The sequence below is a fragment of the Etheostoma cragini genome, chromosome 8 (genome assembly GCF_013103735.1).
Source record: "Etheostoma cragini isolate CJK2018 chromosome 8, CSU_Ecrag_1.0, whole genome shotgun sequence".
Lineage (NCBI taxonomy): Eukaryota > Metazoa > Chordata > Actinopteri > Perciformes > Percidae > Etheostoma > Etheostoma cragini.
In genome coordinates, this window is record NC_048414.1 from 22,614,055 (window position 1) to 22,629,812 (window position 15,758).

The 15,758-nt window shown below is 40.9% G+C and overlaps 1 protein-coding gene across 1 annotated transcript; it reads left to right on the forward strand.

Annotated features, from left to right (window-relative positions):
- The first annotated feature begins 1,161 nt into the window (after nucleotides 1-1,161).
- det1 (DET1 partner of COP1 E3 ubiquitin ligase) lies at nucleotides 1,162-15,013 on the forward strand. Its single transcript, XM_034878833.1, has 10 exons — nucleotides 1,162-1,434; nucleotides 2,749-3,105; nucleotides 4,135-4,401; nucleotides 4,910-5,122; nucleotides 5,885-6,108; nucleotides 7,939-8,068; nucleotides 9,363-9,553; nucleotides 12,257-12,448; nucleotides 14,227-14,422; nucleotides 14,473-15,013. Exons 2-9 carry the CDS (start codon nucleotides 2,857-2,859, stop codon nucleotides 14,414-14,416), a joined length of 1,656 nt encoding a protein of 551 aa, XP_034734724.1. The 5' UTR covers nucleotides 1,162-1,434; nucleotides 2,749-2,856; the 3' UTR covers nucleotides 14,417-14,422; nucleotides 14,473-15,013.
- Nucleotides 15,014-15,758: the final 745 nt, after the last annotated feature.

Consider the following 15,758-nt stretch of genomic DNA (forward strand, 5'->3'; position numbering starts at 1 on the left):
ATGCTAACGTTAGCTCAAAACACCATTCACCTGATAACCCTTTTGTGGTTGATTGCTAACTTGTAGCCAGCAGTGAACAAACTTGGTTAAGTTGGTCTATTTTACAGATGTCTGTCGTTAGCATCTTGGATACTACTTGACGCAAAGTGACGCATGCACAACTCACATCTTCACTCGTCGCAAAGTGACGCATGCAGGACTCAAATCTGCACTCAACCTACATCGGGGAGTAACCAGAGGGACCCGTTCTCTTAACACATCCATGGGAGTGACCTCTAGTTAAGTTTCCATCCACTTGTCAATCAAATTATCTGAAGTTCAGTTAAAAAACTCATGCGAACAAAGCTGGTGAAAGTGTGTTTCCATCCAACGGCCTTATGTGAATAAAAACCTGTGCATAATGACGTCACATGCATACATTCAAAGAAACATTTGCAAACAAAGTTTTTCTAGACAAAATACCAACAAATCAATATTCAACATGGCCCAAGTTGTAGTGCTTATTTGCCGGCTGATAGCGATATATCAAGCTATAATAAGAAAACAACAACGCTATCAACACATCACTATGACGATGCAGATGCAACTTGCCTTTTATTTTACCTACGGCACCGCTGCGAGAAAACTCTTTTTTGAGACATGTCTCACTGTTTGAGTGCCTTCCATTTACTCTGGAGGACGTCTCACGGCTTGTTGTCTCCTCGTTCGTCCACTTACATCTGTTTTAGTTGACACCGACCATGTGTGCCAACAGAGCGGAAATACTGGGCGGAAATTAACTAAAACTTCTTCTTCTCTGTTTTGTGGCGGGTTGGAACCATAAAATGACCTGAAACTTTCACTGAAATTCATTATCTATTTGGCAAATAAAATTTCCATCAGTGTTAATTGCGTAAGTCGTATATCAGTTAAGATAAAATCCGATGAGACAAACTTATTTCTGTTGAGTCACTGTTCATGAAATTCCATTGAAGTTTCCATAAGGCATTTTTTAATTGATATCACTTAAATCGGATAAAAATGTGTGGATGGAAACACAGATAGACAGTCAATGGAGTGACAGACACAATTGATGATGTTGCAATGCCATTGTTCACCTGAGGAGGATGTGGTGGCGCTGTTTAAAACAGCTCTAGGCTTCCAGCACTGCTATCCTCTTCTTCTGCGTTTCCTTCACGGATCACTCGCAACAATCATTGGAACAGATGCTTCGGGCAGTGGGATAATTGAATATACGTGATAGGTTCCAGTAACCTTTGCGTTATGGGGAAGAAATGAAGTTGGATACGTCCAACTAACGTACGGTACAAGTTAGCGGCTCGGTAGCGAACTGTAACTTGTCGAGCTCGTTAGCCTAACTTAACTGCTGTTGCTAACACAACTAGCTGAACTTGGAAGACCAAGAAAGCTTCCCAGCTGGCTTTTTAAAAACAAGTGAGTAACTGCTTACTGTGTCATATATCTAGCGACATATTTAACGGTAGCTACTCTTTATTGTCGAGTTGGAACGGGGTCCGACCAAGACCCAGACACCTAGCTACCTACCTAGGACAGAGTCCTCCTGTCTGTTGTAGTGCAACGGTTTGCGTGTGCATTTAGTTTCTGTGTTCCTTTATAACCACACATAGCTCAATAAAAGGGCAGTCCTCGCGCTTTAACTTTATACGATAAGATCAGTAGGGCTGGTACGATATGCCATTGTCTTGATTCGATTCTTTCACGATATAGCTAGCTACATGGGTGACGATTCAATGTGTATTGGAATTTCCATTTATTGCGAGTTTCTTATTGCGATTCAATAGAATTGAGTATTGCCGTTTTCTTTTCCTTTTTTTTCCTAAAACAAAAATTGAATGATATACTTCTAGTGAAACTATATCATGAGACAAGACGAATGCACATCCCGTCTGTCAGTTATTCAGTCTTTAATTTGTAAAGAAGTACAAAACATGATTTTTTTGCGTTTTCTGCTTTCGCTCTGTTTTGCGGGAAACTGATGTGCTCTCAATGATACCATATAAAAAGAAAATATTTAGGTGACTAATTGGTAAAAATCACAATACATACGGTTTTGGATTTTTTTATTTTTCCACCCCTAAAGATTAGTTTCCTTGTCATGTGTTTCGTTACTGGTTTACATTCCTAATAATATATCATCTATGTCTCTGGAGAAGCTTTCTAAAGTCTGAAAATACCCATCATGATCTCATTTTATTGCTGTCTTCTCTGGTTTACCTAAATAAAGATTTGGTTACTTTATTAATATAACATTTCATAAGAGGCCAGATTTTTGTCTTAAAGTGCTCACTTTGTCTGTCCAGCAGCCAAGAAACTCAAAGTATCTCTTCACATTTGTGCAACTGGAAGTAGCACATACTTCATAGTTTTACTTATAATGGTGAATCTGTTATCAAATATTTTGAATTTATTACTGTATTGATGGATAGAAAGATAGATGGATGAAAAAATGGGAAATCATTGTTACAGCAGCAAGTTACAAGGACATACACACGCAATGACACAGAAAAATACAAGAAATATACTAGAAGTAATAAATAGAATAATAATAAAAGAAATCAGATAACAGAAGTTTAAAATACCAGAACACCTACTGAAAAAAATTACTCAGTGGAATGAAATGAATCAAATCAGAAAGTAATTGATTTTTCGCAACTAATAATTTTAACTAAAAACCTGTTCAACTTGAAAACCAAGCTCTTATCTGCTTTTTCTCCCCTCTCACTTTAGGAAACATAGGTAACAGGACTGCTCTTGTCATGTAGTCGTTTCATCTTACTGGCCGCCTGTCTAACGCCCTTCTGAGGAGGGGTCGGCGATCATTTTCTAATCACAGCGATGGATGAGGACACCCCAACACTAAAGCCCAGACGCATCCAGAATCAAAACGTGGTTTATCGCCTTGAAAGGCGCAGAATCTGTTCGGGGCGGCCCGGAGCTCACTGGTACAGAGTACGCTGCTTCCACCAGAACCTTTTCCCCAACTTCACTGTTGTCAACGTGGAGAAGCCCCCCTGCTTCCTAAGGAAGTTCTCACCGGATGGACGCTGTTTCATCGCCTTCTCTTCCGACCAGACTTCCCTGGAGGTAAGAACAGTTAACCTAGGGTCTCCCCCTCTCCTCATTATTCCCCTCTAAACTTTGGAGTTAGACATTGTGGGATTTCGTTTTTGTAATCTTCCAACTGTTCTTACATGCATTGCTGTTAAATCGGTTTTATATCTTTTTAATGGTCTTGTACTTTCCCATTTGCAGAAACTGTATAAAAAGTCTGTACTAGACTCAACATTTATATTTGATATGTGTTTTTTGTGGAGCCTTTTTCATATTTAATGTGTAACTTTATGTTGTCTCAAACGTTTTAGGCCTTGTCTTGGACAGGTTGTCGTTGAAAATGAGAATTTGTTTACAATTGGCTTACCAAGTTCAGGGTTTCCACTGGCTCTTTTAAAAGTCTAAAATTTCAAAATCAAAATTTTAGGCCTTTAAAAAGTCTTACATTTGCTGAAGTATTAAATCATTTTAAACCGGTCTTAATTTTCCTACGTCCAGATCGTCCGTCTCTAATCTAATTTTTTTATTTAATTCCTTTGTGTTGTAGTTCTTACTTTTGCTAGTCCACATATAATTTTGCTATATTTCAACTACAAATGAGACCAATGTGTAACTTATATTGCAGCCAATCAGCTTTCATGTTACTGGTGTGCCTTCTTCATTGCTTATAAATGTCACAGTATTTTGATTTTAGGAATATGATTTATTTCTATTGATGCACACAACAAAGTTTTGAGGCACTATAACTCAGGGAAATATCCCGCCTACAGTCACAAAGTTTTTAATAGAAAAAAGACATGGTACTTTGAAAATACGGCATCGTTTTGTTCAAATTGACAACAATATGAGAGCAGGCCAAAATCATCTGTGTGTCTGAAAACACCCTCGGAACCCAGAGGGATTAAGTGCTCGTATTGGTACTCGGTATCAGTGAGTACCCAAATGTTAGTACTTTTACTCTGTCTGAAAAAAAAGTGGAATCGAATGGTGCATCCCTAACTAATTTACCAGAGATGGCAATGCGAGGAAAAAGAAAATCCAATCCCAATGTTCCTTCTACAGATATATGAGTATCAAGGCTGCCAGGCTGCTCAGGACCTGCTGAGAGGCCAAGAGGGAGAGACTCTTCTAACGGCCAATGACCAGCGTTCCCTTAACATCCGAGGCCGCCTGTTTGATCGCTTCTTCTCCCTGCTCCACGTCACTAATGTGGCCTCAAACGGAGAACACCTCAACCGGGAGTGCAGCCTCTTCACAGACGACTGCCGCTATGTCATTGTTGGGTCGGCAGTGTACGTCCCAGAGGAGCCACCGCCTTACTTTTTTGAGGTAACAACACTGTCACACTCACCACAAATGTACAAGGAAACTCAGATCTAATTAAACTACTTCTTTGCTACAAATGTACTTTATCAATACAATATAATATATCAATACTATATTGACATTTGAGGCTAGAAACTTTTGCCGAGTACAAGTATTATACGAGTAATATGAGTCAATAGCCGTGCTCGGATTGAATACAACTCCTCAACTGGCCGCGCAGCGTTCTGTGATAATCACAGCGCCCCCCCGATTTTTTACTGTCAGCTGCCCCCCCCCCCCCTCTCTCTTGCTCTCTCACACACACACACACACACACACACACACACACACACACACACACACACACCCACACACCCACATATATACCTGGTGTGGAAATAAAAAAAAATAAAAAAGAACAAATCACACTGATCATAAAAACTCTGTGATTTTCTCTATATCGCCCAGCTCTATGTACTCGCCATAGTTTGGCTCTGACGGCCCCTTTCATCCACATTTTACTTACTGCCAGGTGTATCGGAACAACGAATCTGTGACTCCCAACCCTCGGTCTCCTCTAGAAGACTACTCCCTCCACATTATCGACCTCCACACTGGCAGGCTGTGCGACACCAGGTCATTTAAGTGTGACAAGATCATCCTTTCCCACAACCAGGGCCTGTACCTCTACCGGAACATCCTGGCTGTGCTGTCGGTCCAGCAGCAGACCATACACGTGTTTCAGGTGAGCAGTAGAAAACTTGCGCTTCTTGTTAAACGCCACTCAGTGATGTTATATGTATTTTCCCAACATCTATAAAAGTCCCAAAAAATTCATACATTTATAATTTGGTGTTTAACTTTTTATTTCTTTATTTATTAAAAAGCCAATTTTAAGCTCAGATGTAAGAGGTTATTTACTCAATTTTCTATTGAAATACATCTAATTTGGGGACATATTGCTGCTGAAAGAGCAGATTAAGGCCGCGTTCAGACAGCCAGGCAAAGACGCCGGTCTTTCTATTCGTTTTGAATGGCGGTCGTACGTTTAGGAGGTGGTGTTTTGAGCTATTGTAAGGAAAACATCACTGCCTTCATCGCTGCAACAAGAAAGTTTTAAAACACTATAATGGTAAAAAACGAAACGCAAGCAATAAACTGCCCGGCAGGTTGTTTATTAGCATGGGCTGTCTGGCTCCTCTCTTTTCTTTCTCTCTCCTGTGAAATAAAGCTGCTGGAAACATCAAGATCTATAAACGATCTGAAGGAAATCATAAATTGTGAAATAAAAAGTCTACTTGTGCAACGTGGAGGGGGGGGGGTTAAAGAACACAAGAACACAACAGGACGTCACACAAATGAGCCGTTTCATCGACACTCCCCCTGTCGCACAACCCTGTGATAATTCGCCAAGTGCTTTTTGTTGGTCTGAATGCACCGTAAAACTCCCAAGAATCATCTTTGTTTTTAAATTCCATCATCTCTCTTTGTTCTCTCTCTTTCCCAGGTCACTCCAGAGGGAACATTTCTAGATGTAAGGACTATTGGGCGGTTCTGTTATGAGGACGACCTCCTGACTCTTTCAGCAGTCTACACCGAGGCTCAGGCTGAGAGTCAGCCGGGCTTCCCTCGCCTTTACACCGACAAAACCATCAACTCCCTCAAGCACAGGCTGCTGGTCTACCTCTGGAGGAGGGCTGAGCAGGACGGCAGCGCCACTGCCAAGAGGAGGTATGCAACGTTACTCCCGTTTTCTCTGTGGATTCGTTTGGAAAAAGAGTTTTGTAACCTAGGCCCGAGTCACATTATGTTCACTTACTTGTTGATCTTATTCAGTGTTGCCCATTTCATTAACAACAAGTCAATTCAAAGTGCTTTAAACAAAACATCAAAAGCACAGAGACAGAGTGCTTAAGAGATACAGTTTTTTTTAGGTCAAGTATAATTGACATTAAGAATGAAGTGAATATCTAAAATTCAATAATAAATGGTTTCCAGTGTGATTTTTGTTGCAACTGATGACTAATTTTATATAATACCAGTAAGGCTGTACTCTCCCAGTCGACTGGTCGATTTATTGGTCGATACGTTCTGGCTGGACCAAAATTCTGATTGGTCGATTTTGTTTGCCGTGTTAATTTCATCAGGTGGAAGAATAGACTGTTACGGTCTATGGGTGGAAAGCACTAATTAATAATGGGGGTGTTTTCAGAGCACCCCTGTTTCACAGGTAACAGTCTGTCTTTGTTGTTTTTTCTTTTTTTGGATTAGCATTTTACAAAAATAGATAACGGAAAAACGTTGAATGCAAAGTTTGCAAGTAACAGTTTGCATATCGCAGCTCGACTACAAACATGGCGTATCACCTAAAAATGGTAAGCTAGATTTTCTGCGTTAGGTTTCCCTGTCTGTTTTGAGCAGGCTATATGAACATATCAGAATTGGAATATTTCATAGTCTAATAATCGTTTTATAACTACCGGCAATGACGGTAGCGTTCCCCAGACACACCCAGACCCCCCCAGACCCCGCTGGATGTTGAGCCTCTACCATCCAAACGCAAAAATAATATCACGGAAGGAATTGTCGACTTTATTGCTCAGGATATGACGCCCATTGTTGTTGTGGAGGGCTGAGGTTTTAAGAACTTGTTAATATACAGCGCCAGCACGCCACACCATCACGCCAAATGTGAGGGACTCAAAGAGAAAGTTTGAGAGTTAATACAACACAGCGAGGCACTGAGCTGGACCACAGATATGTTTAAATAAACAGTAAAGTGGACGTGCCTTTTGTGATTAAGAGTAAAAGCTTTAAATTAAAAGTCTATTCGTGTCTGAGCTCCGATGTTCAGCCGCTCCGTGTGAGGACATGCACAGCGCGCTGATGCAGCGCTGTCAGAGCCGACAGACGAGTGAGATTTCACTGCAAAATAATCAGGTCAAAAACGATTTAATATACTACAGATAGCCTACAAGTACTGCGGGACAGTACAGTTAATTCATCTTGCATTTTTTCTGCCGACCCCCCGTCGATTTTTAGTCTAAATTTTCACGACTTTAGTCGACCAAGATCTTCTTTTGTTGAGTACAGCGCTAAATACCAGTGTCTGTCTTTATTCAGTTAGTTCCTTGTCTTTTAAAATTTATAATAATAATCATAATAATGATGATTCAGCGAGTGTGTCTGGCCAACAGTCCCAGAGGGTCTTGGGGAGGAAATTTTGAGCGCCACATTGTTTCCTGCATTCTGATCCATTTCTTTGCACCAGTTCCCGGTGGAAATGTCTTTATTTATGCAAAAGAAAATGTACATGAATAAAGTGGCTGAAACCAATTTGGGGTGGGTGCCAAAAATCCCTTAATGCAGGAAAAACCCTGTGTTCAGTTTACAAAGACATACAAGTATTTACAATGTGGCACAATGCTGTAAAGGTGGATGAATTGTCAACTGAAACAAAAAAGTAGCTATCTTGAGTCGATCAAGTACCATTTCCCATTTTGTCCTGATGTTAGATACTCAGATCTGTGGAGTTCACCCAGCTCTTGGTTTTGTTGTCAGATTCTTCCAGTTTTTTGATCAGCTGAGGAGGTTGAGGATGTGGAAGATGCAGCTGTTGGATGAGCATCACCTCTTCATTAAATACACCAGCGAAGATGTGGTCACACTCAGAGTCACAGATCCCTCACAGGTGGAGACACACACACACACACACACACACACACACACACACACACACACACACACACACTTGAATTCCTCTGTGTTCTCTTTGTTACTCTCCCCTGCTTCTCTCTTGTCTTTTGTTGTTTGTGCTGCATACTAGGGATTCCTCTTTCAGGGTCTCCAGGGACACGTTTCTCTTGCAAACAAGATGTACAAACAAGTAGATCTCATTAATGTACTCTTTAGAATGCTTTATTTACAGGAGCTCTCAGCTCTCTGACTTCCTTTCCAATCAGCTATTTTTGTCCCACAACGCTCGGTATGAAGCATATATAAATCATCTCATATGGCCTCATTACACTATAATAAATATTTCACCGATCTTGCGCTGCACGATATGAACAAATAAAAGCAAATCATTTTCAACATTCTTCTATTTAACAAATTGAACATTGACTGGACCCATACTGTATATAGAGGCTAGAGCCCAACCGATTTTTAAAGCCAATACTGATTCAAATATTTGGTTATTAAAAATCCGATATATTTTATAAAATATCAACAAAAAGTGTAATTCAACATAAACAGAGTTCCCTAACATTAATTAGTTGTTCTCACTAAAATGATATAATAATAATAATAATAATAATAATAATTTGTTTTTTTCACAACAGAACAGAGGAACATCAATGTATCATGTATAAATCATTCTGATAAATAAAATGTATAAAAATGCAAACTTAAGACATGAAACCTAAAGTCCTTTCGAACAAAAACACAATAACAAAAAAGGTGTTTCAACAGAGACTTTGTAGAGCGCTCTCTGGTGGACAAACACCAACACTCATAACATGGTTGACCGTCCATTTTTATTTCATTTTTTAAATATTCATCATCAGAATCATTTATTTTTCATTATAATTGATTCTGATGAATGACAGTTTAAAAAAAAATAAAGGTACAATTCGATTGCCCGTGGGTATATTGGTCGGCCTCTAATAGAGGCTAAGTCCTTTCCGCTAGGGCCGTGGGTTCGGTTCCGACCTGCGGCCCTTTGCTGCATGTCAGACCCCCTCTCTCTACCCCCCTTTCCTACATTCAGCTGTCCTACATAATACAGGCCGAAAACTGCCCATAAAATCTTGGGATAAAAAGAGTCTCCGAGTTTAGTTTGCAATACATCCAAGGTGTTTACTGCGCAAGTTGAAGAAAACGACATGCCCTGTAGCCCTACGCTCATCCTGTCTGTCCTTGGTATCTCCCTTTTTGGATTGAATCGTCTTTTTTCCAGATCTTCACCCTGCACCTCTCACCCACAGCCCTCCTTCTTCGTCGTGTACAACATGGTGTCCACAGAGGTGCTGGCCGTCTTTGAGAACACCTCCGATCAGCTGCTGGAGCTGTTTGAGAATTTCTGCGATCTGTTCAGAAACGCTACGCTGCACAGCCAGGCGGTCCAGTTCCCCTGCTCGGCCTCATCCAACAACTACGCCCGGCAGGTCCAGAGAAGGTACGGACGAGAGAAATGTCATGTGCGTGGCGGGATAATGGATCAATAAATTCAAATGCCAAATATTCCTTTTGCCAAAATTGAATGTATTTCAGCTTTAACATAATTAGTGCTGGCACACTGCAGGGTCCCGGGGGTGATTTCAGCCAAATGTCAGGGAGGATTTGAAGGAGGTGGTTAGGAAGGGAAGCGGATCAGCAGTGAACGCCTGGAGGTGGGGGAAGGAGTTTTAAGACTTAATCTTGATATAGGAGAGCGACATCAAGCCGGTCAGCATGGCTGGAGGAGCTGGGATTGAATTTGGCGGTTTGACTCGCCAGAGTTGGTGACAATCCTCTGTGGAAGGTGAAGAGGGAGGACCAGACAGAGAAGGGGGGGGGGGGTGAAGCAGGAGAAGATAAAGGATAGTTTGAGCAAGGCAAAGGTCTTAGAATTGGTTTTTAAAGTGTTGAAAATTGATGTCGGGAAGAAGGAGAGGAGACATTGAAAGCTGGCAAACACATTCAGCAAACCAGATTTGTACCACTTAGAACTGCAAAAGCCCAGTTCATCGGGTTTTAGGCCATCACAAACCAAGTATAGAGAGACCTGCAAGGATGGAGCACTAAACAAGGCGGGAGGAAAGACTGAAAATATGGACCGCGGATAGAAGGGGACACCACAAAGAGTCTACACACTTCCAACACTGCTGAGTGTTGGAAGTGTGTAGACTTGGGACAATAATTTAGCCAGGTTTGTTTTTTTAAAACGATTGCTTAAAGTATTCACAAAGGTTCTCTCCAAAGCAAAACACCCATACTGGAAACTAGTAGTGGTGGGAATCTCTGGGCACCTCACCATTCAATTCTAAAAAAAAAATATATATATATATATATATATATATACACACACATCTGAGTTTGTTAGATGTGCATTATTTTTCACACACAAGTTTTAATTACATTTAGTTTTGTCTACTGGGGTTTTTATTTTGTAGTCATTCCATGCTTCAGCCGAAGTCACCTTCTCTCACAGTAATCTTCCATGTCAGAGGCTCAGTCCTGTTTAAAGGTGGAGAATTGGCTTCTTAAAACATGAAACATGAGGTGGTCAGATGGAACGTGATAAAGTAGATGAACAGTCTTTATGTGTTTTGCCTAATCATTTTATGAATGTCTCATTAGATTATGTGTAAACGTACTTTTTCTTTCCTTTTGGCCAATTTTGTGGGGATTTTTTCTGTACTCTTGCCTAAACTCTAAGTTGTTGTCCATCATCCCATCCTCTTTCAGTCACTCTGTTTCCTGATTTGTACATGTCTGGACACAGTAACTTTTAAATAAAAATCAACACTTTTTTTTATTTTTATTAATAATCAATTATTAACTTATCAGAATCAAGCATCGAATCGTTCTGGAGAGAATCACGATGGATCTATGAATCTAAGACGCAACACTTTAGGATCACAGAAACACGTTTGTGGCCAACTGTGGAGTGTTTTCACACCTATAGTTTGTTTGTTCTGGTCCAAATCAGGTAGTGAGTTTGAAAACTTCCCCTTGGTTTAAAAAATCCAAGCCGACTCATTCACGGTCAGAGGTGTCTGGGGGCGGGAGCAAGACGAAAATACAGGAAGTAGGTCTTGTGTTCTGGAGTGGTGCGTATTTCTTGCATCTGCATGGGCCAAACCAGCTAATTTCATTTAAATAATCAGACATAGTTTCTCAAACGTTTGCTGTGATCACTGAGACTTTGTCTCCAACTTTAGCGGCGGCTGGTTTCACCAGAGATGTGTCGGCGAGCTTCAGCGCAGTCTGTTTCTATGAGAGAAACACAGCAAGCTGCTACAGTTTGCTGCCCTGCCGCATCACAGATTGACTGCAGACCTGACTACAAGAGACATTAGCTCAGACTTGTGGAGTACACATCATTGGGGCAAACCACTCCAGTTTGATTGAAAGCATACCGGGACTGCCTGTTCAAGGAGGTCTTTTCACACGTGTTTGGTCGGCTTTTGGTGCAATTAACTCATTCACAGCTGCCCTAGTGCATATTCACAATGTTCCACTTCCGGGTTGCTCTCGTTTTGCCGGATAGTACGCCGGATGTCCGTCTTTTCAAATGTTCCGTTCCCTTCCTTTTTCATTGGGTTGGAATTTTAACCTCAGGGGGATTTTTGAGGACCATGGTTGACTGCTCCTCAGATCTTGGTAGGGTAAATCCAGACAGACAGACAGACTATCTGTCCAGTCTGAGTTTTCTCTTGCACAGCTACAACAACTTTTGAACGTACACATGTTCCCGAGGCTATTTTAGAGCGGCACCAAGAAATTGTGATTGGTTTAAAGAAATGCCAATAAACCAGAGTATGTTTTTTCTAATCCCGGATTGCTGTGTGGCGTAGCCAGACCTTGGCAGTCTGGCAATGAGAGACTACACCTGCCCAAACATACCGCACCAAGGGGGAAAACCAACTTGAGTGTGATTCTACTGAACTAAGTGAGGCAGGTGTGAAAGCCCACCTTACATCTCGGTCGCAAGAATGAAGACTCCTGTTGCTGTTTAATGGGACTTTATTGATATGGGAATTACTGGAATTGGTTGGTCTTTGTAAATTATAGAGTGTTGTCTAGACCTACTCTATCTGTAACGTGTCTCAAGATAACTCTCGTTATGATTTGATACTTGAATTGAATATGATATCCCTGTTTGTCTGTGTTTCAGATTCAAGGACACCATAGTGAACGCCAAATATGGCGGGCACACGGAGGCGGTGCGGCGGCTGCTGGGTCAGCTGCCTATCAGCGCCCAATCCTACAGCAGCAGTCCATACCTCGACCTCTCCCTCTTCAGTTATGACGACAAGTGGGTGTCCGTAATGGAGAGGCCCAAGACCTGCGGAGATCACCCCATCAGGTACAGACTCTAATCAGGGGGAATAGGCGGCTTATTAACTGATGTCAAAGAATCACATTCTCATTAAGAGTCTAGTAAAAATGTGACTTACATCCTTTAAAAAGATCCATGGGCTGGAAAACGACACTACAAAATTGATAATCGATTAACCCTCATGTTGTCCTCGGGTCAAATTTGACCCGTTTTCAGTTTTTTACCACAAAAAATGGGCTTTGAAAATAAGAGCTGAATATGTCAATATTACAAATATTATATAAGTTTGGAAAAAAACATCAGAAAAAGCACCCGCAACATTGAAAAAGTGGCAAAAATGTCTGAAAAAAAATAATAGTGTTGGAAAAAAACACAAGGATTAAATAATTTCTCAAGCAAAAATGTCAAACATTTACTGGTTCTTTTGCTTAACTTATTTAAAACAATGTATAACAGTAATTTGAATGTCTTTTAGATTTGGACACTTAATTGGACAGAACCGCTCAGGAACATGAGGAATGGGACTTTAGGGGACAATTTTTGTTTACCTGAATTAGAAGTTTAATCAAATAATTTACATATTAATCTGCAATTCAAACCATAATTAGTTGCAGCAATTGCAAAAGGTCACCCTTAACTTGATCAGAGCTTAGATGTCCATCTGTGCTCTGTTAAGATCTGGACACTTCCATTCAGTCCCAGAGGACAGAGAGTGTCACCTGTGAGATGTGGATGAGAATGAAATGCATTTTATGTAAATGGTATGTTCTTGTATAGCGACTACTCAAAGCACTTTTACATAGTACAGCACCCATTCACCATTCACCCCCTCTGAATGCCAGATTCACACACATTTACACCACCCTTCTGATTGCCAGGCTACCACTGAGCCACAGCCACCCCTTATGTTCTCCTGTCCTTTTTATCATCTTGTGTTAAGCCTTTTCCTGAAAATGTCTGCCAGACAACCCAGTCAGTTTGATGTGACGGATAGATCACAGCACATGCTAACAAAGCATACATAGCTGGCATCACTTTTTCTTAGAGACTTATTATAATCTGCGAGCATTATGTTTGATTTATGAAGTTTATATTTAACATTCTGTGATTGACACATGGCAAGTAAACTCTACCATGTGTTTTTTTTTTTTTTTTGCTCCTTAAGTTTTATCCTTAGGTGGGACTGGAACTTTTGGGTGCATGATAATTGAAATAATCATTCATTCATTCATTTAAAAGCCGACCGTGCAGTCATGCATTGTGGCAACATTTGCTACTCACGTCTTTAGAAGGAGTCTATGCAACATGGATCACTATCACATGGGGCAGAGGTCTCAGAAACCTAAGGACTGGACTAGGGATCCACCGATTATCGGGCCAATGTTTTGCAATTCCGATTATCTGTACCACTGTTTTTATTTTACAGATAAAATTAGTAATTAAAAAGTGTGCTACTCTGGATCGGCTACAGCTCTGTAAACAGTCTGCAACCCTTGCAAGCAAACTGTTAAAATGTTAAAACTTCAGGAATCTATTTTTGTTTTTATTTTTCAAAGTTTCAGATGTATTAAATAATCTTAATGCATTTAATCAAACCTTTTTGTTTGAGTTTGTAACATTCCAAAATGTTACGTTTGACCAGAAGTGTTTCATTTTTACTGTTAATTTTTACTGTTTTTACCGCTAATGCATAGCGGTTCCAATATCCGTCGTCTGTTTCCTTAGCTTCTAATAATCACTATCTAGCCTGGACCAAATTAAGAAATGAATGGTAGTATTTGGTCTCTGTCTCCTTTACCCACCAGGTTTTATGCACGGGACTCCGGCCTGCTGAAGTTTAAGATCCAGGCGGGCCTGCTGGGCCGGCCGGTGAATCACGCCGTGCGGCGTCTGGTTGCCTTCACCTTTCACCCCTTTGAACCTTTTGCCATCTCTGTCCAGCGCACCAACGCAGAGTACGTGGTCAACTTCCACATGAGGCATGTCTGTGGGTGAGGAGCTTGTGTGTGTGTGTGTGTGTGTGTGTGTGTGTGTGTGTGTGTGTGTGTGTGTGTGTGTGTGTGCAACACACCAAACTAACACTTGGAAAAAACGTAGTAGCACCGTTGGGTTTCTGTGAGCAGCTACCGGTGACAATACAACAAACATGTCGCCCTCTCCTCCTCCAGAGAAATCAGCAGTCCTCTCCCTCCATTCTCCTGATGGAAACCACTATTCCTCGCCTCTCTCCCCCTCCATTACACATTGGTCACCCCCCCCCCCCCTCCTTCCCTCTGCCAGAAGGCAGCAATTCTGCCTTTTCCGTTTTTTGTCTGCACCGCTTCTCCTCCTCTTTCTCCCTTCCTCAGCAGAACAAAGAGGGACCTGTGGGGAGGAGAGGCTCGACTAAGTGTAAATGGAGATGTTGAGAGAGTGGTTGATGTGCGACGGAGGTGGGAGCCGTAGGTAGCCCGGACCTCTTGGAGGGAACCAAAGGTGTTTTCTTTTCCCTACTGTGCACTGAAAGCAGCACAGTCATATAAGAATTGCTTATTTAGTTGGTCCATGACCAGCTCTCCAACAAACCTTTTTTTTTCTCTCACATGAGTGGGGGGGGAAAGGTAATTTTAGATTATATTGTTTTTACAAGTTTTTACATATTATCGTTTGTACATATTTTATGCCAATAAAATTGTCTACATTTTACTGTGTTGATTTTTTTCTTGGGCTTGACAAAAAGTAGAGCGTTGCAGAGGGATGAAAAGCTTTTTTTGTGTTATTTATGTTAAATGATTTATCTATATACCAGAGTACTTTATTACTAGAGACGGGAAAAAGATCGGTGCGGCAAGGACCTGAAGTAAAATTGGTATTGTTTCTGGTTCCCACTTCTAAATATTGGCCTGTATCAGGCATGGGTGTTGTTTCTTATCCGCATGTGAGTGGGAAAGCATTAGAGCGCAGAAACAATTGCCAGCGTTTCTTCTGGATGAAATCGTGTTTTGTCATGCAACTAATTCAGAACTTATCCCATCTTAACTTGCAAGTAAACTATAATCGATTTCTTAATTAGTTGGACGAAAAGAAAATTGCAAAAAAAAATCTCATTGCATATGTTAATGAAGCCTTATCATGAACCTGAAATGAGTTTGCACAAAGCTTTAACACAAGGCGAGCAGACAAGACACAGTGTAAGTGTCATCATATTTAATTTGAATACTGATCCCTGCAGTCTGTTCTCCCGCAGTGACTAGGATCATAACGTTGCAATTTTATATCGGTCCATCTGTGTTTCAGACGAAAACATAAGAAATCTGTTTAGCTCCGAAGTGTTATTAAAAACAAGCAAACACACATA

Coding starts and splice junctions, on each gene's coding strand:
- det1 (XM_034878833.1), top strand. CDS start 2,857: ATGGATGAGGACACCCCAACACTAAAGCCCAGACGCATCCAGAATCAA. Junction 4,402..4,909: donor CACCGCCTTACTTTTTTGAG/GTAACAACACTG, acceptor ACTTACTGCCAG/GTGTATCGGAACAACGAATC. Junction 6,109..7,938: donor AGCGCCACTGCCAAGAGGAG/GTATGCAACGTT, acceptor TTTTGTTGTCAG/ATTCTTCCAGTTTTTTGATC.